The following is a 26,330-nucleotide window of genomic DNA, read 5'->3' on the forward strand; positions in this document are numbered from 1 at the left end:
TTAAACTATATCTCCAAAATAAACCTCTCTAAGAGTACTCCAGGCAGTAAGACTACATGCAGCTGTACGATAATAACTAGAGCCTTTATCATGTTAGGGGGCGTTTGCTACCAAGCAAGGCAGATCATACATGAAATGTTCAACGTATGGTCCTTCGATTGTTCTCTTTAATACCATACAAAGCCCAAGCACGCCATCTTTTCTTTTATTAAGAAAATAATGCACCTACACATGGAGATTCATTTGGCACGTGCTGCATGTCGGGTGAGATCGATGCGGCCTATGTAGCTTCCGGCAAGCAAGCCATAGTAAAGATGGTTTCTTACTTTCAGCCCGCCGGTGACCCCAAAGAGCGCGGGGTCCGAATATAAGGCAAGTGGTTCACCCTCCAAGCTGACTTCCAATACCCCGCCGTCCTGCTGCATGTGAGGCATCTTTACGAACTTCTCAATGATCACGACTGTCTTCCTTATGAATGGGTTCATCATCATCGAATCATAAAACAATGTCCTTCCCTACAAGATCAAAGGCCAAGATAAATAAAAAATGAAAGGCACATGACCATGTGTACAGTCCATGAACCTGGTGCTAGTAAGACCTTAGGCCAATATCTGCAGGTTGGAACTAATGGGGGTAGAAATGGGACATCTCATCATCAATCTCAGCACGACCCATTTATTTGTAAGGCCTGGAAATAGCCTGGAGCTAGGCTCTGCACATGCCTCGATTGAAACGTGGTTAAATCTGGGTACTATCCACGCCGTTGATTTTCGGCTGGTCAGCAATCAGCCCAATGAAAAACTTGTGGGCCTAGATATAAGCTCAGGCCTAAAATCAGTTCTAAAACAAATCCAATCTGGATGGTGGGGCCAGCATCGCCACCTCTAGTACTGGGCCTTCATTATTTGGTGCTTGTGAAAAATAAAAAAATAAAAATGCAGCCATGGATTAGGGTAAGAAAGAACGAACCGTTGCAATTCCTATCCAAAAATGACCGTCGCCATCACACCTGATGTTATCCGGATATCCAGGCAAGTTATCGACGAAGTCGTCCACAGATCCTTTTTTCTCACCTTGGATGTGATATTTTCTACACCTCCTCCTACAATCAAAAAGCAAATTCTAGTAAGTTTATGGTAGGGAACACTTGCCTGGCCTCGAGAAATCAAATTTTTAAATAGGCCTAACCTGAATCTTTCAAAATCTGGGCCTAAGCTAACTGTATGCCTGACAGCCCTACTTACGAGGACTGTTACTTCTAACTTGGGAGAGGCAATTTAGTCATATTTATTTTGAGGGGTAGAAATGTCATTTCTCAATACTGATCAATTTATATACTGCTCAGATGAAGATGATGACCACGATGTTACTATTTAGATGTGCTACCCAAGAATCACTCCTCAGGGTGTACCATAGTCTAAGAAACAAATATATGGCAGAAAAATACCTGGCTGAAGTCCCCCCCCCCTATAACTGCTTTTAAAATCGTGGCCCACCTACTGCATGTACTGGATACAATTTTACTAAGAATACTTGAACTTTTTTTTTTTCTTTTTCTTTTTGGGTTAGAAATTCAATCATACATAATCACAATTCAACTTAAAAAATCATTAATTTGAATTAAAAATGAAATTAAATATCAGAATTCATCAAAAGGTTCATCTCTTAACCTTAGCTAAGAGATTAGCCTAGCTTGCTAACATCTTAAATAAAATAAAAATGAAAATAGAAATTTTAACTAGAACTGAACGTTGAGATGAAAGAGCGACACTAACTCCTCACTGCATGGGAAGCAGATAGGGTTCTGAGTAACTCAGTACGGGGCCAACCATGATTTATGTATTTTATTCACTCCGTTCATCCATTTTTCCAGGCCTGAATACAAAAATAGTGCATATCCAAAGCTCAAGGGTACCACACCACAAAAAACATTGTGAATTAAATATTTACTGTTGAAAAATTCTTGAGGGCCATAGAAGTTTTGGATCAAGCTGATATTTGTGTTTTACATTCATTGATGTATGTGATTTTACTAACATCACTGTCCGCCTTAGGAAGGTCTCAAGGGTGGAAATCATTACTCCTATTCTTTCCTATGTTATGGTACAGTTGAGCTTTAGATATGCTTTAATTTTTAGCTCTAACTCTTAAAATGAGCTGAAAAAATGAATGGAGATGGATAAACCATATACATTCACTGTGGGCCACCAACGCTCTAACTCTTAAAATGAGCTGAAAAAATGAATGGAGATGGATAAACCATATACATTCACTGTGGGCCACCAACTCGGTACGATAAAAGGATACTAAGCATGCAATCCGATTTCCAATGCATGACTTCACTTCTTTTATAAAAATTTAAAAAAAAAAAAAAAAGACAAGGCATTTTTTTTTCCTAGATTTTCTAATGGGTCTTTTGCCAGTCCTATCATTGTGGTAAAGCTGTACACGAATCGAGTTAGCTCGGTTAGCTCACTCGAGTCGACTCAAACTCCGCTTGATTCAACTTGGTTTGAAATTGAGTTCAAGCCGAGTCGAGCTGATTTTTAGCTCGAAAAATTTCAACCAAGTTCAAGCTTGCACGAGCTTGACTCAACTTAGATCAAATTCAGCTCGAATCGAACTCAAACTGAACCAGTTTGGTGACTCGGTTACTTTACCATTGATGTTGCTCACCAAGTGTTTAATAAAATGACTTGACGAAGTGTGGTTGGTGGCAAGGAAGGTATGTTTGTGAAATAAATATCCTTTTTTTTCTTGCTTTTTTATGTTGCTTAGGAGGTGTTTGATAAAATACCTATAAAACCATTGTTGTTGTCTTAAATATAGTGAGATTTTGAAGGTGCAGTTCAAGTGTTTATGAAAATACTGTACAGGCGAACTTAACTCGATCTTGGCTTGAATTGGCCCAAGCTGCTGACCGAACCTGGGGTCAACAAATAGCCGAGCCGAGTCGAGTTGTGCCCACTAAACTCGGTTGCCCTTTTGCCCCAAAATTTATTTTTACCAAATATTTAGAGAGAAATTACCAAAATACTTTGATTATCTTTTCTTCAAAAAGTAGTAAATTGTTTGGTGGTATCCAAAATCTGGTCGGTAAAATCATCACATGGGCTGTTCCTAAATTTGACTGCTTTTGGGTGGTATAAATTGTTTTTCATGGTGTGTCCTGCCTTATAATTGAATTGATATTTGGTTCATCCAACTTTCATGGTGGATGCACGGTTTTGATGCCACACACGCATGCTTTATGGGCCAGAAACTGCATTGGCGTTTTGAAATGATCACAACATGATTTTTGAGGTTAAAATAATCAAAATATTCTCATCCACTTTTTCTTCTAAAGAGTGGAGTGGAGGATTGTGGGGGCCATGTGTTGTTTGTACAACCCACAACCCTTCCAGCAGGTTTACCCCTTTATGATTAGGGTAACAGAAATCCCTGTTGGCCAGATAACAGAGGATCGCGACTCTAAAAACATTTACACAACTAAAACTTCACGTGCAGCCCTGTGGTGAAAACACTCCTTTCTTTTAAACAATATCCGTGCTTATTTTATTGCCTAACTAATGAATTGGTAGACAATTATTGGACGGTTAAAATACAAGTGTCCACTAATTAGAGGTTAAGATTGTTCAAACCACCTCAACTTAGGACTGTAAGTTAAGTAGCAGTGGGATCGATACGTTGATCAGTTTAGATTGAATTATTATGCCACGTGTACAAATTCTAAGTACCAGTATCATACACTGCCAGATTATCATACAAGTACTCCAGCACCGGGTACATGATGCAGAGATATGCTAAGCCTATGTGTGCGTATGGGCCTCCCATCTGAACACGTAAGCATCCATGCCATGTGTGCGTGTTGTTCTGTATTTTAAGTCACAGTAGGCGGAGCTGACACGAACTGAGTTAGCTCAGTTAACTCGCTTGACTCAATTCGGCTCCAAACTTGACACAGTTTGAATAAATTCGATTCAAATTGGGTTCACTTAATATAAATGTTTTGTATATATTTATATATTTAAATAAATTATATATATTATATATTAAAAATTCAAAAACTTAAACTCAGCTCGTAAGCTTAAACTTGGCTCAAAAAATTGAGCTCAAGTTCAGCTCGAATTTGGCTCCGGTTGGCCAGAACAACTGACCGAGTCAAGCTGGGCTGCCCAATTAAACTTGAGGACTGAGCCGAGCCTAGTTCAAGCTAGGGTAGCCTATTGACCGGGCTAAGCCGAGCTAGGCCAAGGTCGTTCAAGTCGTGTACAAGGCCCTGCTTTTTCATGAGGTAAGCAGATTGCCTTCTGACTAAACTCTATGGGACCACCGTGGATGTATTTGTCTTATCCACATCATCCATCCCTTTCTTCATAACATTGTAGGAGATCTTATCCACACCATCCATCTGTTTTTTCATAACATTGTAGGAGATGAGCCTAAAATAGAAGCTTATTCAAAGCTCAAGCATGGATGAAGTGAAAACACAAACGCCAGCTTGATCTAAAACTTCTGTAACCCTTAAAGAGTTTTCAATGGTAGGCATTTAATTTCCACTGTTTTTTATAATAGGGACCACTTGAACTTTGGACATGTTCAATTTTGAGGTCACGCCCTAAAATGAGATGATAAAATGGATGTACGGAATAGATAAGAAACATTCATCACGATGGGCTTGCAGAGCTTACTCAATACCCCGTAGCATACTGGCTTACTCGGCATGCAATCCACTTCCTTACATGAGAAAGATGCAAAACAGTGTGGCCCACCTGATGCTAAAATCAGGAGTTTACATCCTCTGCTTGATGTATAAAATTTTTCTGTTTGTTGCAGTATCATCTAGCTGACAAAAAATCCCTCTTGGGAGAACTGCTTACGCGTCACGTATGACTCTCCACGAGCTTTTAGACCCATGACTTTATAAACTTAATTAGTGCCGTTCATCTTGCAAGTGGGGCTCCTAGTTAGATGATCAGAACCGTCGGAAATGGATGGTGGACATTGGATTTTTGCCTGGACTATCGCTTTTTCTAATCATAAACCATCTATTTGTAGGCCACTGATCAGAAGGGTCATTCATTCCAACTATGGAAGAACCCATCAGATAAACGGTTTAGATGACTTAATCATGGCCCCACATAATATCATCATCTGATGAAGATCCAACGGTTTAGAGTCAGTGAGAACTTACAGGACGGTCTCGCAGAAGACTAGGAAGTCATGTTGTGGGGAGAGTGCGACGCCATTGGCAAAATAGAGGCCACGAACAAGGACTTGCGTCTTTTTGGTCGATGGATCGAAGCTCATCAGCCGTCCATATGGACGGCCCTCCATAATGTCCATCATGTGGACATCCAAGCTGTATTTGTGCGATGCATCGGTGAAGTAAATCATTCCATCGCTGGCGACATCTACACCGTCGGTTAAATGGAATTTGAGGCCCTCGGCCTCGTTGGTCAGCAGCTCCACCGTACCCTCTGTCGTGACCCTCAGCAGTCCCTGCCACCACACAGTGTTTGTAAATGACTGTTTTGCCCTTCATTTATTTCTATGCCGCTCGTTCGAACCAGAGGAGCCTGGTCCCTTCACCGACGGCGGGGATTGAGTACTACCTCCACCACGACCGAGTTATAGACGGACGCGGATTGCGTCCTACCCCCGCCGGGCAGGGCTCCGTGGGACCACGTGATGTAAGTGTTTTATCCACGCCGTTCATCATTTTTCTTGTATCATTTTTAATATATGAGTCAAACAATGATACAGGGCTTAAGTGGACCACAAAGTGGGGATTGAACTTCCACCATTAAAAACTTCTTGGGAGCTGAAGAAGTTTCGGATCAAGCAGATTTTTTATTTTTTATTTTTTCACTTCATCCACGTCTACATGACCTTATGAATAGTTATCCACGTCTACATGACCTTATGAATAGTTTGGATGAAAAAGAAAAAAAGAAAAAAATATCATGGTGGCCCTTAGAAAGGTATCAACCGTGGGTGTCATTATCACTATAGCTTCCTTTAGTGTGGTCATGCATATGTAAGACCTGCTTCAATTTTAGGATCATAACTTAAAATGATCTAATAAAAGCAATGAACGGCGTAGATAAAACACTTACATCATGGTGGGCCCCACAGAGCTCTACCCGGACAAGGCCGGGGTAGGATGCAATCCCCGTCGGCTGGAGAGGGAAACGGATTGGCTACTCCCCGCCGCTAGACCTGTGGCTAGTTGTCGGTGCTCTGCAGGCCCCACTATGAACTATGTCTTTTATCCATGCCGTTCATCCATTTTTACATATCATTTTAGGGCTTGATCTCAAAAATGAGAGGGAAATAAATCTCATGAGGACCACACCACAGGAAAACAATAGTGATTGGATATCCACCATTAAAATCCTCCTAAGGCCCACTGTATTGTTTATTTGACATCCAATCTGTTGATTAGGTCATACAAACTTAGATGAAGGGGAAAAAAAAAAGATCAGCTTGATACAAAACTTTAATGGCCCCAGAAAGTTTTTAATGGTGGAGGTTCAATCAACATTGTTTCCTGTAATGTGGTCCACTTGAAATTGGTATATATCTCATTCTTGGGTTCATACCATAAAATGATCTAAAAAATTGATGGACAACATGGATGAACCACATACATCATGGGGCCCACAGAGTGCCGACCACTAGCCATTGGCCAGTGGCAGGGGAGTGGAGTAGCCAATCCGTTTCCGATAGAGACGGACAGTCCTGTCACGGACTAACTTGGGCCATGGCCATGTATGTGTTTTACCCATTTCGTCTGTCCATTTTGAAAAATCATTTTAGGCAATATGCCTAAAAATTAGGCCGGTCTAATGTGCAAGTGAACCACATCATAGCAAATAGTAGTAACTGAGCAACAATTGCTGAAAGCCTACTAGGACAAAGAAGTTTTGAATCAAGCTGATATTTTTGTTTTCCTTTCGTAAGATCCATGCAACCTTTATGAATAGGTTGGATGGAAAATAAATATCAATGTGTGTCCTATGAAGGTTTCAACGGGTGGGACCATTGTCACCACTGCTTTCCGTGTTATGCCAAGCTTGGATAAAAACACATGTATCAGGATGGGCCTAACCAGGGGCGGCTCAACATTTTTGGGGGCCTTAGGCAAGTCATAAAAATGACGTTAGAATTTAATTTTTTGAAAACTTAATTGGCAATAAAGTAGGTAGTTGTAGTCCTAAGTTTTAGAAGAAAAATTTATTGGGAATGATGCTATTATTTTGAAAAGAGACGATAGAGTTAGACTGTTATTATTGATAGTGCTAGTTTGTAGGATTTGTTTTTTATTTTCAATTTCAAATTTGTAAACTAATTTTTAGATATTCCTTTCAATAAGTTTTATTTAACAAATTTAGGGCTTCTTTTTTTTTTTCCCTTCTTTGTTTTAATTTTGTTATAATATAGGGCCTTTATAATTAAGAAATTTTAATTTTGCTATAATATAGGGCCTTCATCAGTAGGGGGCCTTAGGCGATTGCCTCACCTGCCTACCCCTTAAAGCCACCCCTGGGCCTAACAAAGCCCTTAACAAGTCCATCCATCTCTAGCTAGGTCCTGGCGGGGTAAGTACCCAACCGGCTCCACTTTATGGAAGTTGGGAATATGTCACTATCTGTAACATATGCCGGGAAGGTATAGAGAGAGAGAGAGAGAGAGAGAGAGAGAGAGAGAGAGAGAGAGAAGAAATGTGAAAGTAACACGTAATTGCATGTTGTAAAGAGAAAGAAGTATATGGTGGACAACTCGTCTTTCCTATTTTATTCACCGTAGCTTACTCAAGTCTTTGAACAACCTAATGTTTAAATTGGCATCCAAGTTGAGTTGATGTAATTAATATATTGAAGTAGATGTGGTACAGTCATCATGATGGGCATATTTAAAACCTTTGTTGCATTTTTTCCTTAATTAAACGCTTCAAGCGAGCTACACGTGAAGATTAAAAAAATCTATGTGAACTACACATTACGAGTAGTGAAAGGAAGCAAGTTCGCTTTTGCTTGTAAATAGTGCCACTATCTTGGTTGAACACTTGCATTTTTAATGACAATTTTATCCTCTAGTGATAAAAGTTCTTAAAGTAAGTGTAAGGGCAAAATATCCAATGTTAGTAAGTTATATTTAATATAGATGATGATGACAAGGACAACATAGATATAGATGGATGTATGGGGTTGAAAGAGTCTTTATGGAGGGTGAGGGTTGATCTCTGCTGCCTTCATAATAAGATTAATGAATTCAAGAATTAAAAAGACGAAGAAAGTACAAGGTGGATGGAATTGAATATGCTAATTGTCAACTACCAAAGACCATCCTCATCTTTAAAAAAAAAAAAAAAAAAAAAAACCATCCACACACACCACAATGGGTACTCGAACCTAAGACCTCAGTGTTGAACCTCTTGTGAGTCTACAATTGAACCCATCCTCATCCTTAAATTTACCGTAATACGCCTACTTTTAGAAATGCATGGGAGTCCAATTTGAGGGAGTGGAATCTACCATATTGGATCAACCATCAAGTGGTACATGTTTTAGAGATGGTCCACTCATTCGGTAGGGTGAATTGTGCAAATAATATGTACTGAAAAGAACATTAATGTCAGGAAATAGTTACAATAATGATGCCTATCAATAATAACACCACCATTGAAACCTTCCTAGGGCTATCATCATGTTTACTTCACATCCAACCGAGTTCATGAGGTCACGATCGATGAAGGGAAAACACAAACCTTAACTTGATCCCAAACTTTTGCAGCTCTCAAATTTTTTTTAATGATAAGTGTTCAATCACCTTATTTCTTGTGATGTGGTCTACCACAGCTTTCGATTTGCTTAATTTTTTGTGCTCATATTTTAAAATTTGTTGGCAGGCTCATTAGGTAATTCCCTTGCGATGGATTTAGATTTGGTGGATCATGACTGTGGGAGCTAAGTGATGCATGTATTGTATATTCACGTGGTTCATCTATTTTACTACCTCATTGCAAATCCAACCGTCAGGTGGATCAAACCATAGAAAACAGTGATGATTGAACACCCAACATTAAAAGCTTCTTTCCCAGCTACAAAAGTTTTGGATCAAGATGATATTTGTGTTTTCCCTTCATCCAGGTTTATGTGATATTACCAATGGGTAGAAGGCAAATAAACATTATTGCGGGTCCTAGGAAGATTTTAATGGTGGACGTTCAATCACCACTGTTTCCTGTGATGTGGTCCACCTGATATTTGCATGTAATTCATTTTTGAGCTCATGCCCTAAAATGAGCTGGCAAAATGGATGGACATCATGGATATAAAACACATACATCATGATAGATCCTACAGTCATGGATCCACCTACTTAAGTGATTCCTGAATCCACCGAATCTAAGTCGGGTCCACAGATTTATTCTTGTCGAAGTAGGTTTACCAAGTGATGTGGGTTACACAGATTCATGCCTAAATAGTAGGGTTGTCAACAGGCTAGAGCTAGTAGGTCTTGGCTCGGATTTTGAACTGTTTTAGACCATGCCATTAGGTAGGCCCTATTCAAAATTTTAATTTTTCAGACCCGAGGTCGGCCCATTGACACCTACTGAATAGCCTTTCATGTTAATTAGGCAAGTAGAAAAGAAAAAATCAAGCAAAAATAATTTAACATACGATTACTTAGCCTTACATAGCCTGCTCTATCAAATGGATAGCCTTATAGACATTCAATTCACACTATTTCCTATGGTATGGTCCACTTGAGCTTTGGATATACTTTATTTTTTGACCCAAGTTCTAAAATTATCTGGAAAAATGGATGGACGGAGTGGACAAAAGACACGAATTACGATGGGCCCACAGAGTTTAGTCAGTAGCGTACTAAGACTGCAATCCACTTCCGCCGTCATGCGGGCCCTTCAGGAGGGGAGATTTTCAAAGGTGATCTTTTCAATATACGTGTGCTGTTTGTGAACGACTGTTTTAGCCTTTTGTTTCTAGGATGCCCAATGAGTCGCGATCTATTACAGAAACATGACGGGTAAGATGGTCAATTAAATGGAGGGTGAAGGTATCTTCTTCGGGAGCGGATGAGCTGTTACCCTTACAGTGTGGGCCCACCTTCATGAATGTATTTCATATCCACTCCGTCCATCCATTTTTCAGCTCATTTAAGAATGTTATTCCAAAACTAACGCAGATCCAAATCCCTGCTGGACCACACCACTGAAAAAATTGGTGAATTCCCTCCATTTAGTTTTGTTTGACTTTATCAACTGGTTGGATGGCAAATAAACTTTATGGATTTTCTTACCGTGGGCCTTCAGAAATTTTTAATGGTAAGCATTCAATCATCACTCTTTCTTGTAGTTTTTAATAGTACACTTGAGATTTGAATATGCTTAATGTTTGGGACAGCATCCTAAAATTGGCTGGAAATATGGATGACCAAAGTGGATATATAACATATTATCAAGGTGGGCCCTACGATAAAGATAACACCCTCTTAACTGTTACTGCGTAGCACCTAATTCACACCCATCTTCTTCTTCTTCTTCTTCTATTGTATCTTTATTTATTTATTTATCTCTTAGGGTGTGTTGAACATGAACTCGAATTCACTAATAACCCTCAAGTACTAAGGTTGTGTTGGTGCTGGAAAAAGCTCCATGTACCTTGCCAAGATATGTGTGATTTATCAATTGAAATTGCATAAATAGTCTAACGTGACACCACACGCTATGTGCAGAAGCTTGGTAGAGCTTAGAATTATGGTTATACGTCCTAAAGAGGAGGTAATAAGTCATTTTAAAATTTTTTACCAATTTATGTAATTGGGAAATATAAACAAAAAACATAAACTAATTAAGATACAACTAATAGAGTTTAATAGTCTATGTGAGAGATAAATATCTTGTGTGTGCGTGTGTAATCAATTAAGCACATAGCATACAATCTAATTATGCATTCATATGAATTAAACCATTCAAGTCACAAATACAAATAAAATATTATACTCAAATCATAATCATAAACACAACGATATATAATGATTCGCCTAATTGCGTACTCCACTGCCAGCGAATGCACTCTCCTCGAGTGTATCGAATGTTACTATCTCAAAGGATTTCAATATGTTCACATCTAATATTCACAATAGTTTTACAGGTTCACCACATACCTACACATATACACTAGTGTTGGCGACAATCCTACACAAAGACCTATACATATTCACCCGTGTTGGTGAAACACATTTTCACTTATGTCGATGGCTCCTGCGGAGACTTAATTGGTTTCTTATTAATTAGCCAATAACCTCATTCTTAATCCAAGGACCTACGTACACTCTCGTTGAAGACGATTCTATACAAGGGCTTACACGTTTACACCCATGTCGATGGCCTACATACGCACCCATATCTAGTGGCAATACGATCTTACACAGGGACCTATGTGAGTTTGGGTTACAAACTCTATACCCAATCTTACACAAAAAAGTAGTATGTGGACTCTAAAAAAACAACGTACCTGTTGGAATGAGCATTGTTAATGCATCTTCTTGAGACGCATCTTCTCTTCTTGAATCTGCTTCTCGTGTGCTCTCTCGATCTTGATGCGGATGCTTCAGTTCTTACAATTAGATACCTTGCATATTATGTGTAAGGTCCGTATCCTAGTCCATACTGTTCCGTCAATTCCCACGATCATTCCCGTCGAATTCCGACAACCTGCGACCTATAATTAACATTTGTGCATGACCCTAAGTCGTATCCCATAGATTTGAGTCGGCTTAATCCGAGACTTATATCATTGCGACCGCACCGTTGCCGCGGTTCCAACGCCACGTCTTGCATACCGATCCAATACTCTGGCCAGAAAATGTGAGTCCGCGTTCAGTTCGAGAAAAACGATGCGCGTTGTAAAACCCAAGAGAATCTCTACGATATGTCACCTCAATCAATCAATCAATCCCATCAAGGGTCAAGTACATTATCACCTCGCACTCATTCCCAAGCAACTCCATAAGTCAAAAAGTTCTTACACACCCCATACCTTTCTTACACAACCTACCCCTAAAGTCAACAATCTCTTACACACACATCACTCACCACATCCATCACTCCATCACTCATCCCTCTCTCTCTCCTTACAACCCTCTCTCTCTCATTTCTCAAGCTCCATTCCAAGCAACCCAAAACACCACATGTCCATGCTTCCCAAGCTCTCATGGAGGAGCTTTAATGTGGCCCACTTCTCACCCTCTCATCTCCCATCTCAACCATCCAAACTTCATCTCTTCCGTTAGGATCGAAGCTAAGGAGCAAAGAAAGCCAAGGGAGCAAGAAGGAGTGGACGGTGGGTGATCTTGGACCCACATTCTTAATTTTTGTGATTTAAGGGTCCCCTTGTTGTAAGACCCACTTGATGTATATATGGTTCAAGGGAGGGCCCAATAGTGGCGGGGTCCTCCCCTACATGTTCCTTTCTCTCTTTCTCTCTCTTTCTCTTCCTATGATCAATGGCCCACCTATGATGTGTGTATTTTATTCATGCCATCTACCGGTGGACCCCATCCATGTGGGACACACCATAATGTTTGTATATCATCCCAACCGTCCATCTAGAACGTGGCCCGCCCCATATGTATAAGTGAGGCCCTCCTTAATGTGATGACCCACCCAGATCCATAACTCAAGAGATAGACTGGGTGATAGATACCTCGTTTCAATGTTGAGGTCTTGGTCGTCAGACCAGATCCATAGCTCCAGTGGTAGGCTGAGTGAAAGATACCTCCTTTCAAAGTTGAGGTCTGGGCACTGATTCCCTACTGGGAGTGGCTAATAGTGAAGAGTGTGCTAACAATGGGGTCCATGGGACCATCCACGTTGTCCATCCATTGGGGTGGGCCACACCATCATGTATGTGTAGCATCCACCGTCCTTGGATGGTGGGACCCACTCTCATGTGTGGGGCCATCCTTGATGTATGTATATGTCCAGGCTGTGGACGGCCTGGACGTTGCCTTATATTAAATATAATATTAATATAATATATCATATTATATTAGTTATCTTATAATATAATATTATATATATATATATATATATTAATATACATATGAGGGTGGGCCCTACGTGAGACCCACCTCTGCACCCCTTTTAAAGCATAAAGCTGCACCGGCAGCAGCTGTATATATATTATATTATATATCTTACGTATATAAGGGTGGGCCCTACATGGGACCCACCTCTGCTCTCCTTTAAAGCGGCAGTAGCTGTGTGTACGACACCTATATAGCTGCCTATTGACGTCTGTAACGTGTGGATCCCACCAGATATGTATTATATCTAACCTTCCATTCATCCTGATGGTGGGACCACCTGGATGATGCGCTGTATCCACCGTCCAGCCCATGGACGGTGGATCCCAGCCATGATGTATGTGTTTTACACATGTCGTCCATCTGTTTTTGATGGTGGGATCCACTGTCATCTGATGACACAAGTTCTGTGGGTCCCACTGCCAAGGACGTCAGCAGGGGGTATGGAACCCCACCGTAATGAATGCTTTATATCACACTATCCATATGGACGGTGGGCCCATGATTGATGTATATGTTACATCCAAACCGTCCATCCAAAGGGCCATCTCAGTTAAGGCTTGAGACCAAAATAAGAAAGATCTATATCAAGAGGACCACACTACATAAAACAGTGTTGAGTGAACGTCCACCATTGAAACCCTTCTCGGGGTCACAACAGCTTTGGATTATTTTGAAATTTGTTTTTCATCTTAATTTAGGTCTGTGTGACCTTATGAACAGATTGTATGGGAAATAAATGTTATGGTGGGCGTTGAGAATTCTAATGGTGGGAATCATTATCACCACTATTATTTGGAGTGCAGACCATGTGATTTAAATATTTCTTGTTAATACTCTAAAATGATCCCTAAGAATAGATGAATGGGGTAGATGGTGCGACCCCTCCCTTGATGAAGGTTGGGCCCATGCCATGCGGCCCTTGTGAGGTGTATTGGGCCCATTAGTGCTGCCCATATAATGCGGCCCATGTAAATGCGAACCACTTGATATTCAAGGCCCATGGGCAAGGCCCAATGTGATGTATTCAAGGCCCATGGGCGTGGCCCATTGTGATACACTTGAGGCCCTCGTATGAAGCCCAATTCAATGTATGTGAGGCCCAATGTGATGCATGTGTAGCCGCTGTGTTGCGTATAAATCCCTTACGTGGGCCACTGCTTGGGAGCAATGTTGGTTAGATGTCTACATTGAGGGGCAATGATGGTTAGACGTCCTCATTGTGACCTTCCCTTAGGCCTTGTTAGGCCCATTCTCTTCGTGGGTTAACCCAAATAAGTGGGCCCCATTCGACATAGACGGATGACTCTGTGCTATCGGATTTGATATAACCACGGCTGAGTGTTGATCTTTATACTATGGTTGATCAACTGATCATCTATGGACCCCGCTTTGTTTATCTACTGATTATCGGTGTCAATTATTAAGGCCGACGCCGATTATCGATGCTGATTATCGGTGCCGATTGTCATGATTGATTTGTCAATTTTGATTGTTGTGGCCAATTGCCGATTCCGATTGACTTGATCGATTGCCGATTAACGATCGAGGCCATTTATCATGACCAATTACTGATTTCGATTGACGTAACCGATTTACCGATTTCGATTATTGACCGATTCTAATTGTCATGGCTGATTGCCGATTTCTGATTGATGTAACCAATTTGTCAATTCCGATTATCGATCGATTCCGATTGTCGTGATCGATTTGTCGATTTTGATTGTCATGGCCGATTGTCGATTCCGATTGACTTGATCGATTACCGATTAGCGATCGAGGCCATTTATCATGACCGATTGCTAATTCCAATTGACGTGACCGATTTGCCGATTTCGATTATTGACCGATTCTGATTGTCGTGGCCGATTGCCGATTAGAGGCCGATATTCGTGACCGATTGCCGATTTTTTATTAACGTGACCGATTTGCCGAATCCGATTATCGATAGATTCTGATTATCGTGACCGATTTGTCGATTTCGATTGTTGAGGTCGATTCCGAGTGTTGATTCCAATTGTTGAGGTTAATTCTAATTGTCGAGGCCGATTCCGAGTGTCGATTCCAATTGTTGAGGCCGATTCTAATTGTCGAGGCCCATGGGACGTGACCCATTGTGATATATTTTCGGCCCATATGGTGAGGCCTGACTTGATGTATATTAGGCTCGTAGGAGCGGCCCATTGCGATGTATATTAGACCCGTGAGATGTGACCCACTTGATGTATATGTGGTGGCCCATGAGTGAGGCCCACCGCGATGTGTATTAAGCTCTTGAGTGAGGCCCATAGTGTTGTATATTTGGCCCTTGTGTGAGGTCATGAGTCCACTATATATTAGGCTCTATATGGGTCATTCCTTGGGGGCAATGTTGGTTAAATGTCCCACTGTCAAAGTTAATTGTCGAAGCCGGTTATTGATACCGATTATGAGTATGTGACCGCATGCATCATGATACTTGCCCATACGCATCTCTGCATGTTTGTTATGAGATGTGGTTGACCATTGCATATGTCATTGGGTAGGTTGTTATGAGACTTCCTGATAGGTGAAGGTTATCTCACATGAGCACACGATATGCGCAGGATTGATGCATGACTGGATTGTATGACTCATGCATCTTGCATTATGTGTTGTGATTACTGTACGCCCTAGCGACATCAGGGCCATAACCTCCACAGACATATCATGAATGGCCAGATGGGACACCAAAAATGTTTAGTTCGAGCATCGGGCTGCCATAAATGGCCCTGAGTGAAAATTCCTAAAACCCTCTTGGTACCAAAGGATGCCCCAACGTCGAGAGCGAGTGGATATACATAAGCGCTCGAGTGTCGAATACTAGGAGGTCGCATCTCCCACTATGTCGTGGTTGGTTGGGAGGGGGTGTGGCCTTACCCGCCCGAGGGAGTAGGCATGGCAAGGCTGAGTTTGACCAGCTCGAGGAATGGGCTCGCTATCGACGAGTCGGGTAGGTATTGGCAGACTACTGGCCAAGCGGATAGTGAGGTCTCTTCCACTTACCCAGTTGTGTGCTTGATGGGGCGGCAGGTGGCGTGAAGTGTACTAGACCCCAGTGATAATCCCAGAAAGGAACCGTACTGATATGTTGACTTATTAAGTAGGAGTTGCATACTCATGCATTCGTTTTATTCACTATCCACTCGGGCTGATGTTGCACAACTAATTATTGTGTACCTTCACATGGCCAGGATTTCGGTTAGGCGCGCGATTAACTAGAGATCAGGAGTCTACCACATTGAATCTGACTATCCAAATTTAGGTATGGGACTGGTTTAGATAGAAGTCCTTTGTGATAGACCCCTTTTGATACTACGTACTATCATCCCAACTTCACTCCAACTTGGTCATTTCATTCGCACCGCATATTGCATTGCATCATCAGTATGTGATATTTGGCTTACTGTCCTCGCATTGCATAACTGATCTACATTGCTTCATTAGTATATAATATTGTTTTTATTATATTTTTGCATCGCATAGCCCGGATAAGGCTGATGGTATTTATGGGCCTATCAGCATATTTTCGCATTACTCTAATATTGTATGATTTATGATCTTGCCAGTATTTCTGATATTGTATAATTTATAGGCTTATCCATATTTCCGCTTACTCTGATTACTCTGATATTGCTTACTTGACACTTACCTTATGCATACACTTTCACCACTCATTAAGCTTTTTATAAGCTTATGCATGATAGATGCGTGCAGGTGGGGTCAAGTTACAACAGCATTGAGCTTGGAGCGTGCAGCGGACTTATGAAGCTTTGGCTTTGACATATGTATTTTCCTTTCAACATTGTATTCAACTGTTTATATTAGTGGATATGTGATGATGATGTTGCCTTTCTGACTTAGGTAAACTTGTGGTTATGCTTATTATGAGTTAAATGTACATTGAAAAATCCTCCTTGTAGGATCCCAGGATCGGAATCTGGCGTATGGATGCTGGGAGCCAAGAATGAGGTACTATGGAGGCTGTCGGCACCGGATTCGGTGATCAGGAATTTTGTGAGCCCGGTTTTCGAATTTGGGGCATGATATTATGTACATATGAGGCTACCAAAGCAATGAGAGGATGGTGAAATCTTTTATAATTAAGGGATAGTTGGTTCCAGTAAGAGGATTCACCTAGATGGATATTCTAGATATTATAGACAAGAATTTACTTATTGGGTTCTAATATCTAGAAAAATTGAAGAGTTCATGCATATCTTTATAATGGAGCCTGAAATGTTTATTAGAGTGATTAATCATAAGAGGAGAGACATGAAACTCTTTGGGATAAAGCCTAAGAGTGTTGAGGAAGAGTGGAATATACTAGGGCTTCTAATTCACAAATATCCATCATTTACACAGATCTGGTTGCAAATTATATAAAGAAAAACTCTAATGAATTTATAATGGCAAGTTGATCGATCGAAGTAATTAGTGATTTACTAATAAATCTCGCTAGACAATTTTGACTGTTTTTTATCGATCAACCAATTGAATATTTGATCGATCGATGACTCGTCGATTTGATCGACATTTCGTAGAAAGTTATTGTTTGAATTTATAGTTTCCAGCGGCTTTGAACCTTTATGATACTAGTTTATAATGTTTATTTTAAGGCAAAGGCTTGGGATAATAGATACATTGTTTTTCTATTTTGAATGTATCATCTAGAGGTAAATTGCTTTGGAACTTAAGAAGTCTAGGACTAGGATTACCAAGGCACCTCAATTTACCTGTTATCCGCATGCCTTGATACTTCAAGTCTTCAGGTTTTTGGTCTTCTAATATTTTTCAAAGGGGGCTTGACCGACTCAAGACTCCTCAGCTCACGTCATTGACAAACTGATGCACTAACATTAATGTCATCCACCTATTTTACCAACTCATTTTAGGTTATGATCCCAACATTAGGGCAATTCCAAATCTCAGGTGGAGCACACCAATGAAACTGTGGTGATTGAATGCCTACCATCAAAAGCTTCCGAGTGGCTACTGTAATATTTATTAGTCATCGAAGCTATAGATTAGTTCATACAAACCTTAATAGATGTAGGATGTGGCACAAATACAATCTTAGCATGGTTGAGCCAAAAGAAGGTCAAGCGGAAGCGGAAGCAAAAGCAAACATAGCTTGTCGAATTTAAGCCCAGTCATATGTACGGCATGATGTAACTGAGCCTAGGCATATTTGGTTCAAAGAAATTTCATTTTAGATAGGGAGAAATTGACATTTGAATGTGAACCGCAAATCAGTTATAACTTTTGATATAGGTATCATTACGGGACGCACAATCTATCGATCTGTATGGAGCAAGTTATTTAAGGTCAACTGACCCACAAAGTGAGTCACATCTGTCGACTTTGTGGGAAAATGCATGCTTACCATTCAAAAATAAAATTTTAGAAAAAATTATTATTTTAATAATTTCATTTTTTGCCGTATTTCCTTGTTTTTAGAATATTACATTTATATCTTTTTTAAAGATGAATTGTAATCATGTATGAAATTCTCTAGTAAGGTCTATTTATGACTTTCTAATTTTGGTAAATCTTACTATATATGTCGGGTAAACTCTATTCTAATTGAATTATGATTTCTATTAAAGTTAGAAAGTAATTCAAACTAGGATTTTACTTTTTTCTTTATTAGTGGTATAATTAATAAATAATACACATTACAGATTATTCAATAAAAATATTTAAATTCTCTCATTATTTTATGCGGATTTAAAATTTTAACTACTTGGAAAAGACGGTGATCTCTCTCATCATCATTTGACGCTCTCCGTCATTGATCCATAACTTTTGTGGCCCCGAGATGTTAATGGTGGGCATTCAAGCACCAATGTTTACTTTGGTGTGGTCAACCTGACATTTGATTCTACCTTATTTTTTAGCTCATACCCTAAAAAGAGCTGAAAAAAAATGGTTGGATAGGATAGATAAAACACATTGATCATGGTGGAACAATGGAGTTTTTGCAGCACCAACTGGTACCCATCGCAGTACTGGAGTGATCACTACCGACTCCGAATCCGCCAGGCATGTAGTCCGCGGCGTGTGATGGCTCCAGCAGCAAACTGCTGAGGTGGGCCATCCGAGCAAGAAATTAATTTAATATCATATAACCTGATGGGCACGTACATATTATTTAAACTGATAAGAACAAGTCCTCCAATTGATCTCTGCCACCTTTTAAGATTAAGGTCAATGGAAGAGAAATGACAGCATAAAGGCTAAGGACACATCTTGCGGAGCCATAGGGTCTCTCCTGTCAACATTTCGACTTGTGTAGTATAACAGTACCGTCAAAACGGTGGGTTCCATCATGAAGATCACAAGCTTCTCAGAAATCAAGGAAATCCCAATAGGTGGGCCACACCTGTATGCTGACTCGGACGGTCGGTTGGTCGTTAATTTCAAACTTGTAGCCCACCTAATGAGTTGAACATTATTTTCTTCCCAAGTAATTGTATTGGTGGGGGCCCAACGTTTCCACGGCAGCAGTGTCCCACAAAAAGTGGGACCGGAATCCTCCCCAACACTTTTTTTTTTAATCGCAGTGCATAAATTTTTTTAAAAATAAAAAACCGGGTACATAGGTCCACTAAAATCCGGACTGTCTATCAGGTTTTATCATCAAAATTAAGCAACAGGACCAAAATATGCTGGACCCACAGCTCATGGAAGATCTAAAAATCAGGTGGGCCACACCAACAATATACTGGGAACAAAAGCACCCGCTGTTGTAAACTCCCGAGAGCTGACCATAATGTTTATATGCCATCCGTTCATAGGGTTATTACCACTCACTCAGATAAATTGTAGGAACAAATACCATTCCCATACAAAACTTCTATCAACCTCAGGCGTTCGACCCCCCACTGTTTCGTGTGGTATGACGGCATGATAATACATCTGCTTGATTTTTAAAATCATGTACTATTGCAGTCTCTGAAAAGAGATAGATGGAGTGGATGTCACGGACATCTCCGTGGATCCATGCACCCGGGCGTACGAATATCTGTGTGCCCTGAAGTCTGGAGCGGTTTGCCGGTGACCTGGCCAGAAAAATATCTATGCGCATGGGCTGCATGGGTCTAAAGAGATTTCCGTGATAAATCCACTCTTTCCATCTGTTTTCAACGACCACATGGGGCCAAGATTATTAAAATCAGGCATATCGAAAACTCCGATGGATCACACCAAGAAAACAGCGAGAAAAGCAATGTCCACCATTGAAACCTTCGTAAAGCGGAAACGGATTGGCTACTCCCCTGACACGAGTGAATGGCTGGTGGTCGGTGCTTACTATGATGTATGTTTTTCATCCATGTCGTCCATATATATTTTACAAAATCACTTTAGGTTATGAGACCAAAAATGAGGTATATCCCAATCTCAAGTGGACAACATTATAGAAACAATGTTAAATGAACTTTGCATTGATCAAATGGATCACACATACATAAAGAAATAAATATTTTAGAAGAATGAAATCAATGGTCCACATTCAAGATTGATGGATTGCTTAATCAAGGATTGGAATGGCATATCCATGGGATATAACAAATGTAAATATAAACTCAGAATAGGTGGGGTTAGGCTGAGCCAGGCCGGGCTAAAATAATTTAAACCCAGGCCTGCTTATAGACCATAAGGTTGGGCCCAGGCCCAAACCTAAAAGCCGGTCAGGCTCATAAGGTTGGGCGTGGGCTACCAGGGCCTCTACCCCACGAAGTCATAATAATAATCGCGGATGATCATGTGTTTACAAACCACGGACAACTGCTTATCAATGATATAACTTTGCTTGAATCAAGCAGCCCTAAAACATGTGTGCTGATTAGATCTTCAGACCCAAAAATATTTAAATAAATGTACTACCCATGAAATTCTGGGAAATCACGGACTTCCAGCATAGTGGTGTATGCTTGTACGGGCAGCGCCCCACAAGCAGAAAACGTGGTAGGAGGTAGAATCAAGGCTTCGGCTGGTCAGGTATTTCCATTCAAAACGGACGCCGATTTTCCATGGTGGGTCCACTTGAGCTTTGCATCTACCTCATTCTTTGGCTCATGACTTAAAATTTTCTCTAAGTGGATGGATGGCGTGGATACAACACATACATCATAGTGGGGCTCAAAAAACGTGGTGACGTCACGTCAGTAGCCAACTGGCTACTGTCGGGTTCAGTAACTAATCCGCGTCCCCGGGTAACACCCGTTACAGTGTGGGGCCCACCTTGATAAATAGGTTGTATATGGAAGCCGCCCATCTGTTTTTTCAGCTCATTTTAGGAAACAAAATTTCGGCAGATCCAATTCTCTGGTGGACCACAACCAGAAAAGGTGGTGAATTACCACTAAAACGTTTTGTAGGCCACAACAGCGTTAGATCAATTTCAACTTTCTATTTTTCCTTCATCAAGTTCTGTTCGACCTTATCAACGGGTTGGATGGAAATTAAACATTACGGTTCCGCTTACGTTGGGCCTTGGGATATTTTTAGTGGTGGGAGTTTAATAACCACTGTTTCCTAGCGTGTGGTCGACCTGAGATTTGCATATGCTTAATTTTTGAGACCACCAATTAAAATGGTCTGAAAAAACGGATGGACGGTGTGGATATATAACAGATCATCAAGGTGGGCCCCACATGATGTTACCGGGGAATTAGGGGTAGATCTGGAAAAAAAAAAAAAGGAAAAAAGAAGAAGAAGAAGAAGAAGAAGAAGAAACTACCTTATTGGCGTCGGCGACGATGAGGTCCTTATGAAGTCCAAGAGCAACGCCGAGCGGTCGGCCACCAACATGGACCCAGTTATCAACGGTCACCGATGATGCCACGTCAGCAAGCGTGACCTTCTTGATCCACCCATCATAGCAGCCGGTGTAGAGAACATGGGCCTCAGCGTCATATGCCATGTCCTCGGGTCCATGCAATAGCCCATCACCCAACTTCTCCGCCACCTTCAGTATCCGATCATTGCGGGCCGGCACGGCTCTGGAGGGCCACGAGCCGTGGTCGGGCAGCGGAGCCGGGTCGAACCTGTCAGCTCGGTAGAGAAGGATCGCGATGGCGACTGGAACCACCCCCAAGAAGAGAAGGGTGGGCCATATGGTGGTAGATGGTGTGGTAGAGGTGGTTGCACCCGCCATTTTTTGGGTCTTCGCTTAAGATGGTGAGAAAGGAGTGGTTTTGATCACACGGTGGCCTTTTCGTTGTATGGTTTTGGGTCGATTTCGGAGTTGAAGACTCCAAGACGATGATGGAGGCATTAAAAGGCAAGATGCCAAAAATGGCAAAGAATTATTTATGCAGGAGGTCTGAAGTCCAGAAGGTTTGGAGTATAAATTACTGTCCACACAGTGAATAATTTCCAACCTTTTATTATTATTATTATTATTATTACTACTACTACTTTACATCCAAGCCGTCCAATATGTTGAACTCATGATGATAAAATCAGCCACATCCTCTAACCAATGGACCACACTTGTATATAGTTATTGAAAGAGTTGGATGTCACGTTAACCTTTTCAAAGTTGAAGTTATTGGCTAGGTAGAATATAGCTTGTGGTCCAGCTGTTTGGACTTCATCCCCTCTTTATATCCAACTGAGTTTGCGGTGGCCTGACTTAAGTGGGCCATAACACAGGAAATTGTGTAAAATAACTCTAAGGGAGTGTTTGTTTTTTTATTTACACATGTAATTACAGGTAAATAGGTAATGATTATTTACCCACGTAATTACAACATCAATTTCAAAGTTGACATTGACATCGAGTTTGTTTGAAAGCTTCCTATTTCAGAGCAAGGAATTCGTACAATTTCCACGTATAAAAATCGTGGGGCCACCTTGATGTTCGTATCATATCCATGCTGCCCATCTATTCTAACAACTCATTTCGAGGCGGCAGTACCGAGGGATTTCCCTCTTAAACAAACACCCTTCACAAATAATTATGGACTATTTACTAGTATTTACGTATGTTATTGAAAAAACAAACACCCCCTAAATTCACACGGTGCGGCTCACATGAGTCTTCGAATGTAGTGGTGATATGCCGGGAGCCTTTCATGTTCTTACAGTGAGTCATATGAGTGGATTGGATAGAATATTCACAGTACCACGGACTCAAACACACTTTGGATAATTTGAATGGTTGGACTTCCCATTTTAGTGCATCAGCGTGTTGGTTTATTTTAGTTAAATCAAATTGACTATTAAAAAATCAAGAATAAAAAGAAAAGAAAAAGTAAAAATTTAAAGATCGAAGATTTATTGAATTGAGTCGAGGCGCGACGTGAGTTACTCACCTTGAAATCGAATTTGCTCCCCTTGGACAGTGTTCCAAATGCAACAGGTTTTCAGAGTAATTGACCTCTAGGATACAACGACTATGACCTCGTCCTAACGATACATTCATTGTACGCGGGCAATTTAATGCTACGCGGGCAATTTAATGCGAAAGTGCTGAGTTAACTCGGCGATGAACTTAGCAACAACAAAAAATTCGCATACCAGAACAGAGAGAGTTTCGTTATGTTCAAAGATGAATCGGAAGTCTTTGGACTCTAAAATAGTGCAAGAAAGGGTTTAGCCTGTTGGGTTTAAACCCAACAAGTGCGTCCAACCGAACAGTCATCTCTCTGGTTTAAAATGAAAAGGCGTAAGTGCAAGTACACCCACACCCGCGCCAAGCCCGTCCCATCGCATACGCGCACACGAACTTGGCTCGGCGTGCGTGTGTGATCAATGGCATAGATTAGATCTATTGGCATAGCCCCCCACAGGATAAAATTCATATGCCCATGTGTAAGCCCCGTATCCTAGACCGTACCGTTCCATAGACTTCCGCGGTCTTTCCGGTCAAATTCCGGCAACTTTTGACCCTTAACCGGTATTTGCGCGCGACTCTGATTCTCATGCCGTCAACCCGAGTCGACTCAACCCAAGACCTTTACCATAGCGACCGCGCCGCCGCCGCGACTCATGCGCCGAGGAGATACCTTGGTCGAGAGATGTGGGCCAGCGTTCAGTGCGAGAAAAATGCCGCGCGTTGTAAAATTCGAGAGAATTTCTACGACTTGTCACATCAATCAATCTCATCATATCAAGTACATGTCAAGTACACATCACCTTTCACCCATTCCTAAACAACCACAAAAGTCAAAAAGTTCTTACAAAGCCCATACTTTTCTTACAACATTTGCCACAAAAGTCAAAAAAGGGCTCTTACACCCATCACTCACCACATCAACACATCCATCACCCATCCCTCTCTCTCCTTTTACAAGTCTCTCTCTCATTTTCAAACTCATTCCCAAGTAAGAGAGAATCCACACATCCAAGCCTCTCCCCATATCTCCAAAGCTTCAAGTGTAGCCCACTTTCCTACCCCTTCATCTCCCATCTCAACCATCCAAACCTCATCTCCTCCGTTGGAATCAAAGCGAAGGAGCTAAGGAAGCTAAGGGAGCAAGAAGATCAAGCGGTGGGTGTGTCATAGGCTAGATTTTCATGTGTTTATAGTGAGTCAAGTGAGGCCAACCGATCAATGGTTTGGATCTCACTTTGGACCCTAAGACGTAGCCGATAGCCCACTTGGATCATTATGATCATTCCATGATGGGGCCATTCTCCATGGACCCCATCATGATGTTTATTTTTCTTACATACTTAGGGTCATCTACACCATCTATTTTAGTGGAGAAGGGATCTCCACCGTTGGATTTCGATTTAATGGGCCCACATGTAATGGCCCACTTGATTTATGTTGTAGATCATTGAAAGGAGGGCCCATAGTGCCAAGGTCCCTCCATCATGCGTGTCCCACTCTTTTTTTTTCTCTCTCCCTCCCTTTTTATGTTTTCGTTAGTGATGATGATGTGGTTGTATGGCTCACTCGGTTGGACCCCACCATGAAGTATGTATTCTATCTAAGCCGTCTATAAGTGGGACCCACTTCATGTGTGTTGTACCCACACCATCCATCATTGGTGGCCCACCTGAGCAGGCCCACCTTGCACGGCCAGACCGTCCAGCGTCCCTGGACACTGGACGTGGATTGATAAACACAAATATTAGCTTGGTTCACAAGCTTCTTGGGTGGGTTGTTTGTGTAGGCCTCACCTTGATGCATGTATTCCATCCACACCGTCCATTCCCTTCTCAACCTCATTTCAGGCGTTGAACCAAAAAACAGAGTCAATTTGAGGTTCTAGCAGGCCATACCATATCAAATGGTGGTTTTTACCATTGAAACCTTCCCTGATATTTTTATATGCCGAAATATGCCTAATATTGGGCTTGTTTTGCTTGTCTTGAGCCATGGAAGGCCATTGGATGGAGTGGATTCTCAAGATGTGGACCCCACCTGTGAAAACCACAAGAAAGCTCGAAATCAATATATATATATATATATATATATATATATATATATATATATATATATATATATATATATTAAGCCTGGTGACATGATCATACTCTTGGGGCGGGCGGACGGACAGCGACCCACGGCTCTAGCCGTGGGCCCCACCTTGATGTTTATTTGTCATCCAACCCATTCACGAGGTGGGCCACTCCCAGCAGTGGGCCCCCTCCAAATTTCAGCTCTATCCACGGCTCAGGTGGCCCACACTGCAGGAAGAAGTAATATTTAATTTCTGCCATTGAAACTATTTTGTGGGCCATAGAAGTTTTGGATCAAGATGAAATTTGTATTTTTTCTTCACTCAGGTCCGTGTGACCTTGTCAACAGGTTGGATGGTGGGAAAATATTATGGTGGGCCACACACGTGGAACCCACCATTATTGCATGTGTTGCAACACCGTCCACGGCTATGGACGGTGGAACCCACCATGATGTATCAATTTTATTCACACCATCTAGCGGACGATGGAGCCCACGGTGATGCATGTGTTTTATGCACACTGTCCAATGACAGTGGGACCCACCATGATGCATGTGCTGCATCCCATCCACCCAACCATTTTAAAGGCTCATTTTATATCAGGGGTTGGGGAATGTGCTAGATCCATAGTCCAAGTGGACCCCACCTTGGCACATTGTAAGGCCCATTAGATGTATTTGTGACCCATGGGTTAAGGCCCATTTGATGTATTAGGGGCCCATGGGTTAAGGCCCATTAAGATGTATTGGGGCCTATGGGTTGAGACCC

At 41.3% G+C, this 26,330-nt stretch overlaps 1 protein-coding gene across 1 annotated transcript; it reads right to left on the reverse strand.

Annotated features, from left to right (window-relative positions):
* Nucleotides 1–8: 8 nt before the first annotated feature.
* LOC131237061 (protein STRICTOSIDINE SYNTHASE-LIKE 5-like) lies at nt 9–22,324 on the reverse strand. Its single transcript, XM_058234705.1, has 4 exons — nt 21,884–22,324; nt 5,195–5,502; nt 970–1,102; nt 9–515 (listed from the first exon to the last, which is right to left on the reverse strand). The coding sequence occupies exons 1-4, from the start codon at nt 22,298–22,300 to the stop codon at nt 240–242; spliced, it is 1,134 nt and encodes a 377-aa protein (XP_058090688.1). The 5' UTR covers nt 22,301–22,324; the 3' UTR covers nt 9–239.
* Nucleotides 22,325–26,330: the final 4,006 nt, after the last annotated feature.

The sequence above is a fragment of the Magnolia sinica genome, chromosome 2 (assembly GCF_029962835.1).
Source record: "Magnolia sinica isolate HGM2019 chromosome 2, MsV1, whole genome shotgun sequence".
Taxonomy (NCBI): Eukaryota; Viridiplantae; Streptophyta; class Magnoliopsida; order Magnoliales; family Magnoliaceae; genus Magnolia; species Magnolia sinica.

Bases quoted from the DNA above. Each gene is read 5' to 3' on its own strand.
- LOC131237061 (XM_058234705.1), bottom strand. From the start codon at position 22,300: ATGGCGGGTGCAACCACCTCTACCACACCATCTACCACCATATGGCCC. The intron at 1,103-5,194 runs GTAAGTTCTCAC...TTTTGATTGTAG, and splicing joins GTCTTCTGCGAGACCGTCCT to GAGGAGGTGTAGAAAATATC. The intron at 516-969 runs GTTCGTTCTTTC...TTGATCTTGTAG, and splicing joins TTTGGATAGGAATTGCAACG to GGAAGGACATTGTTTTATGA.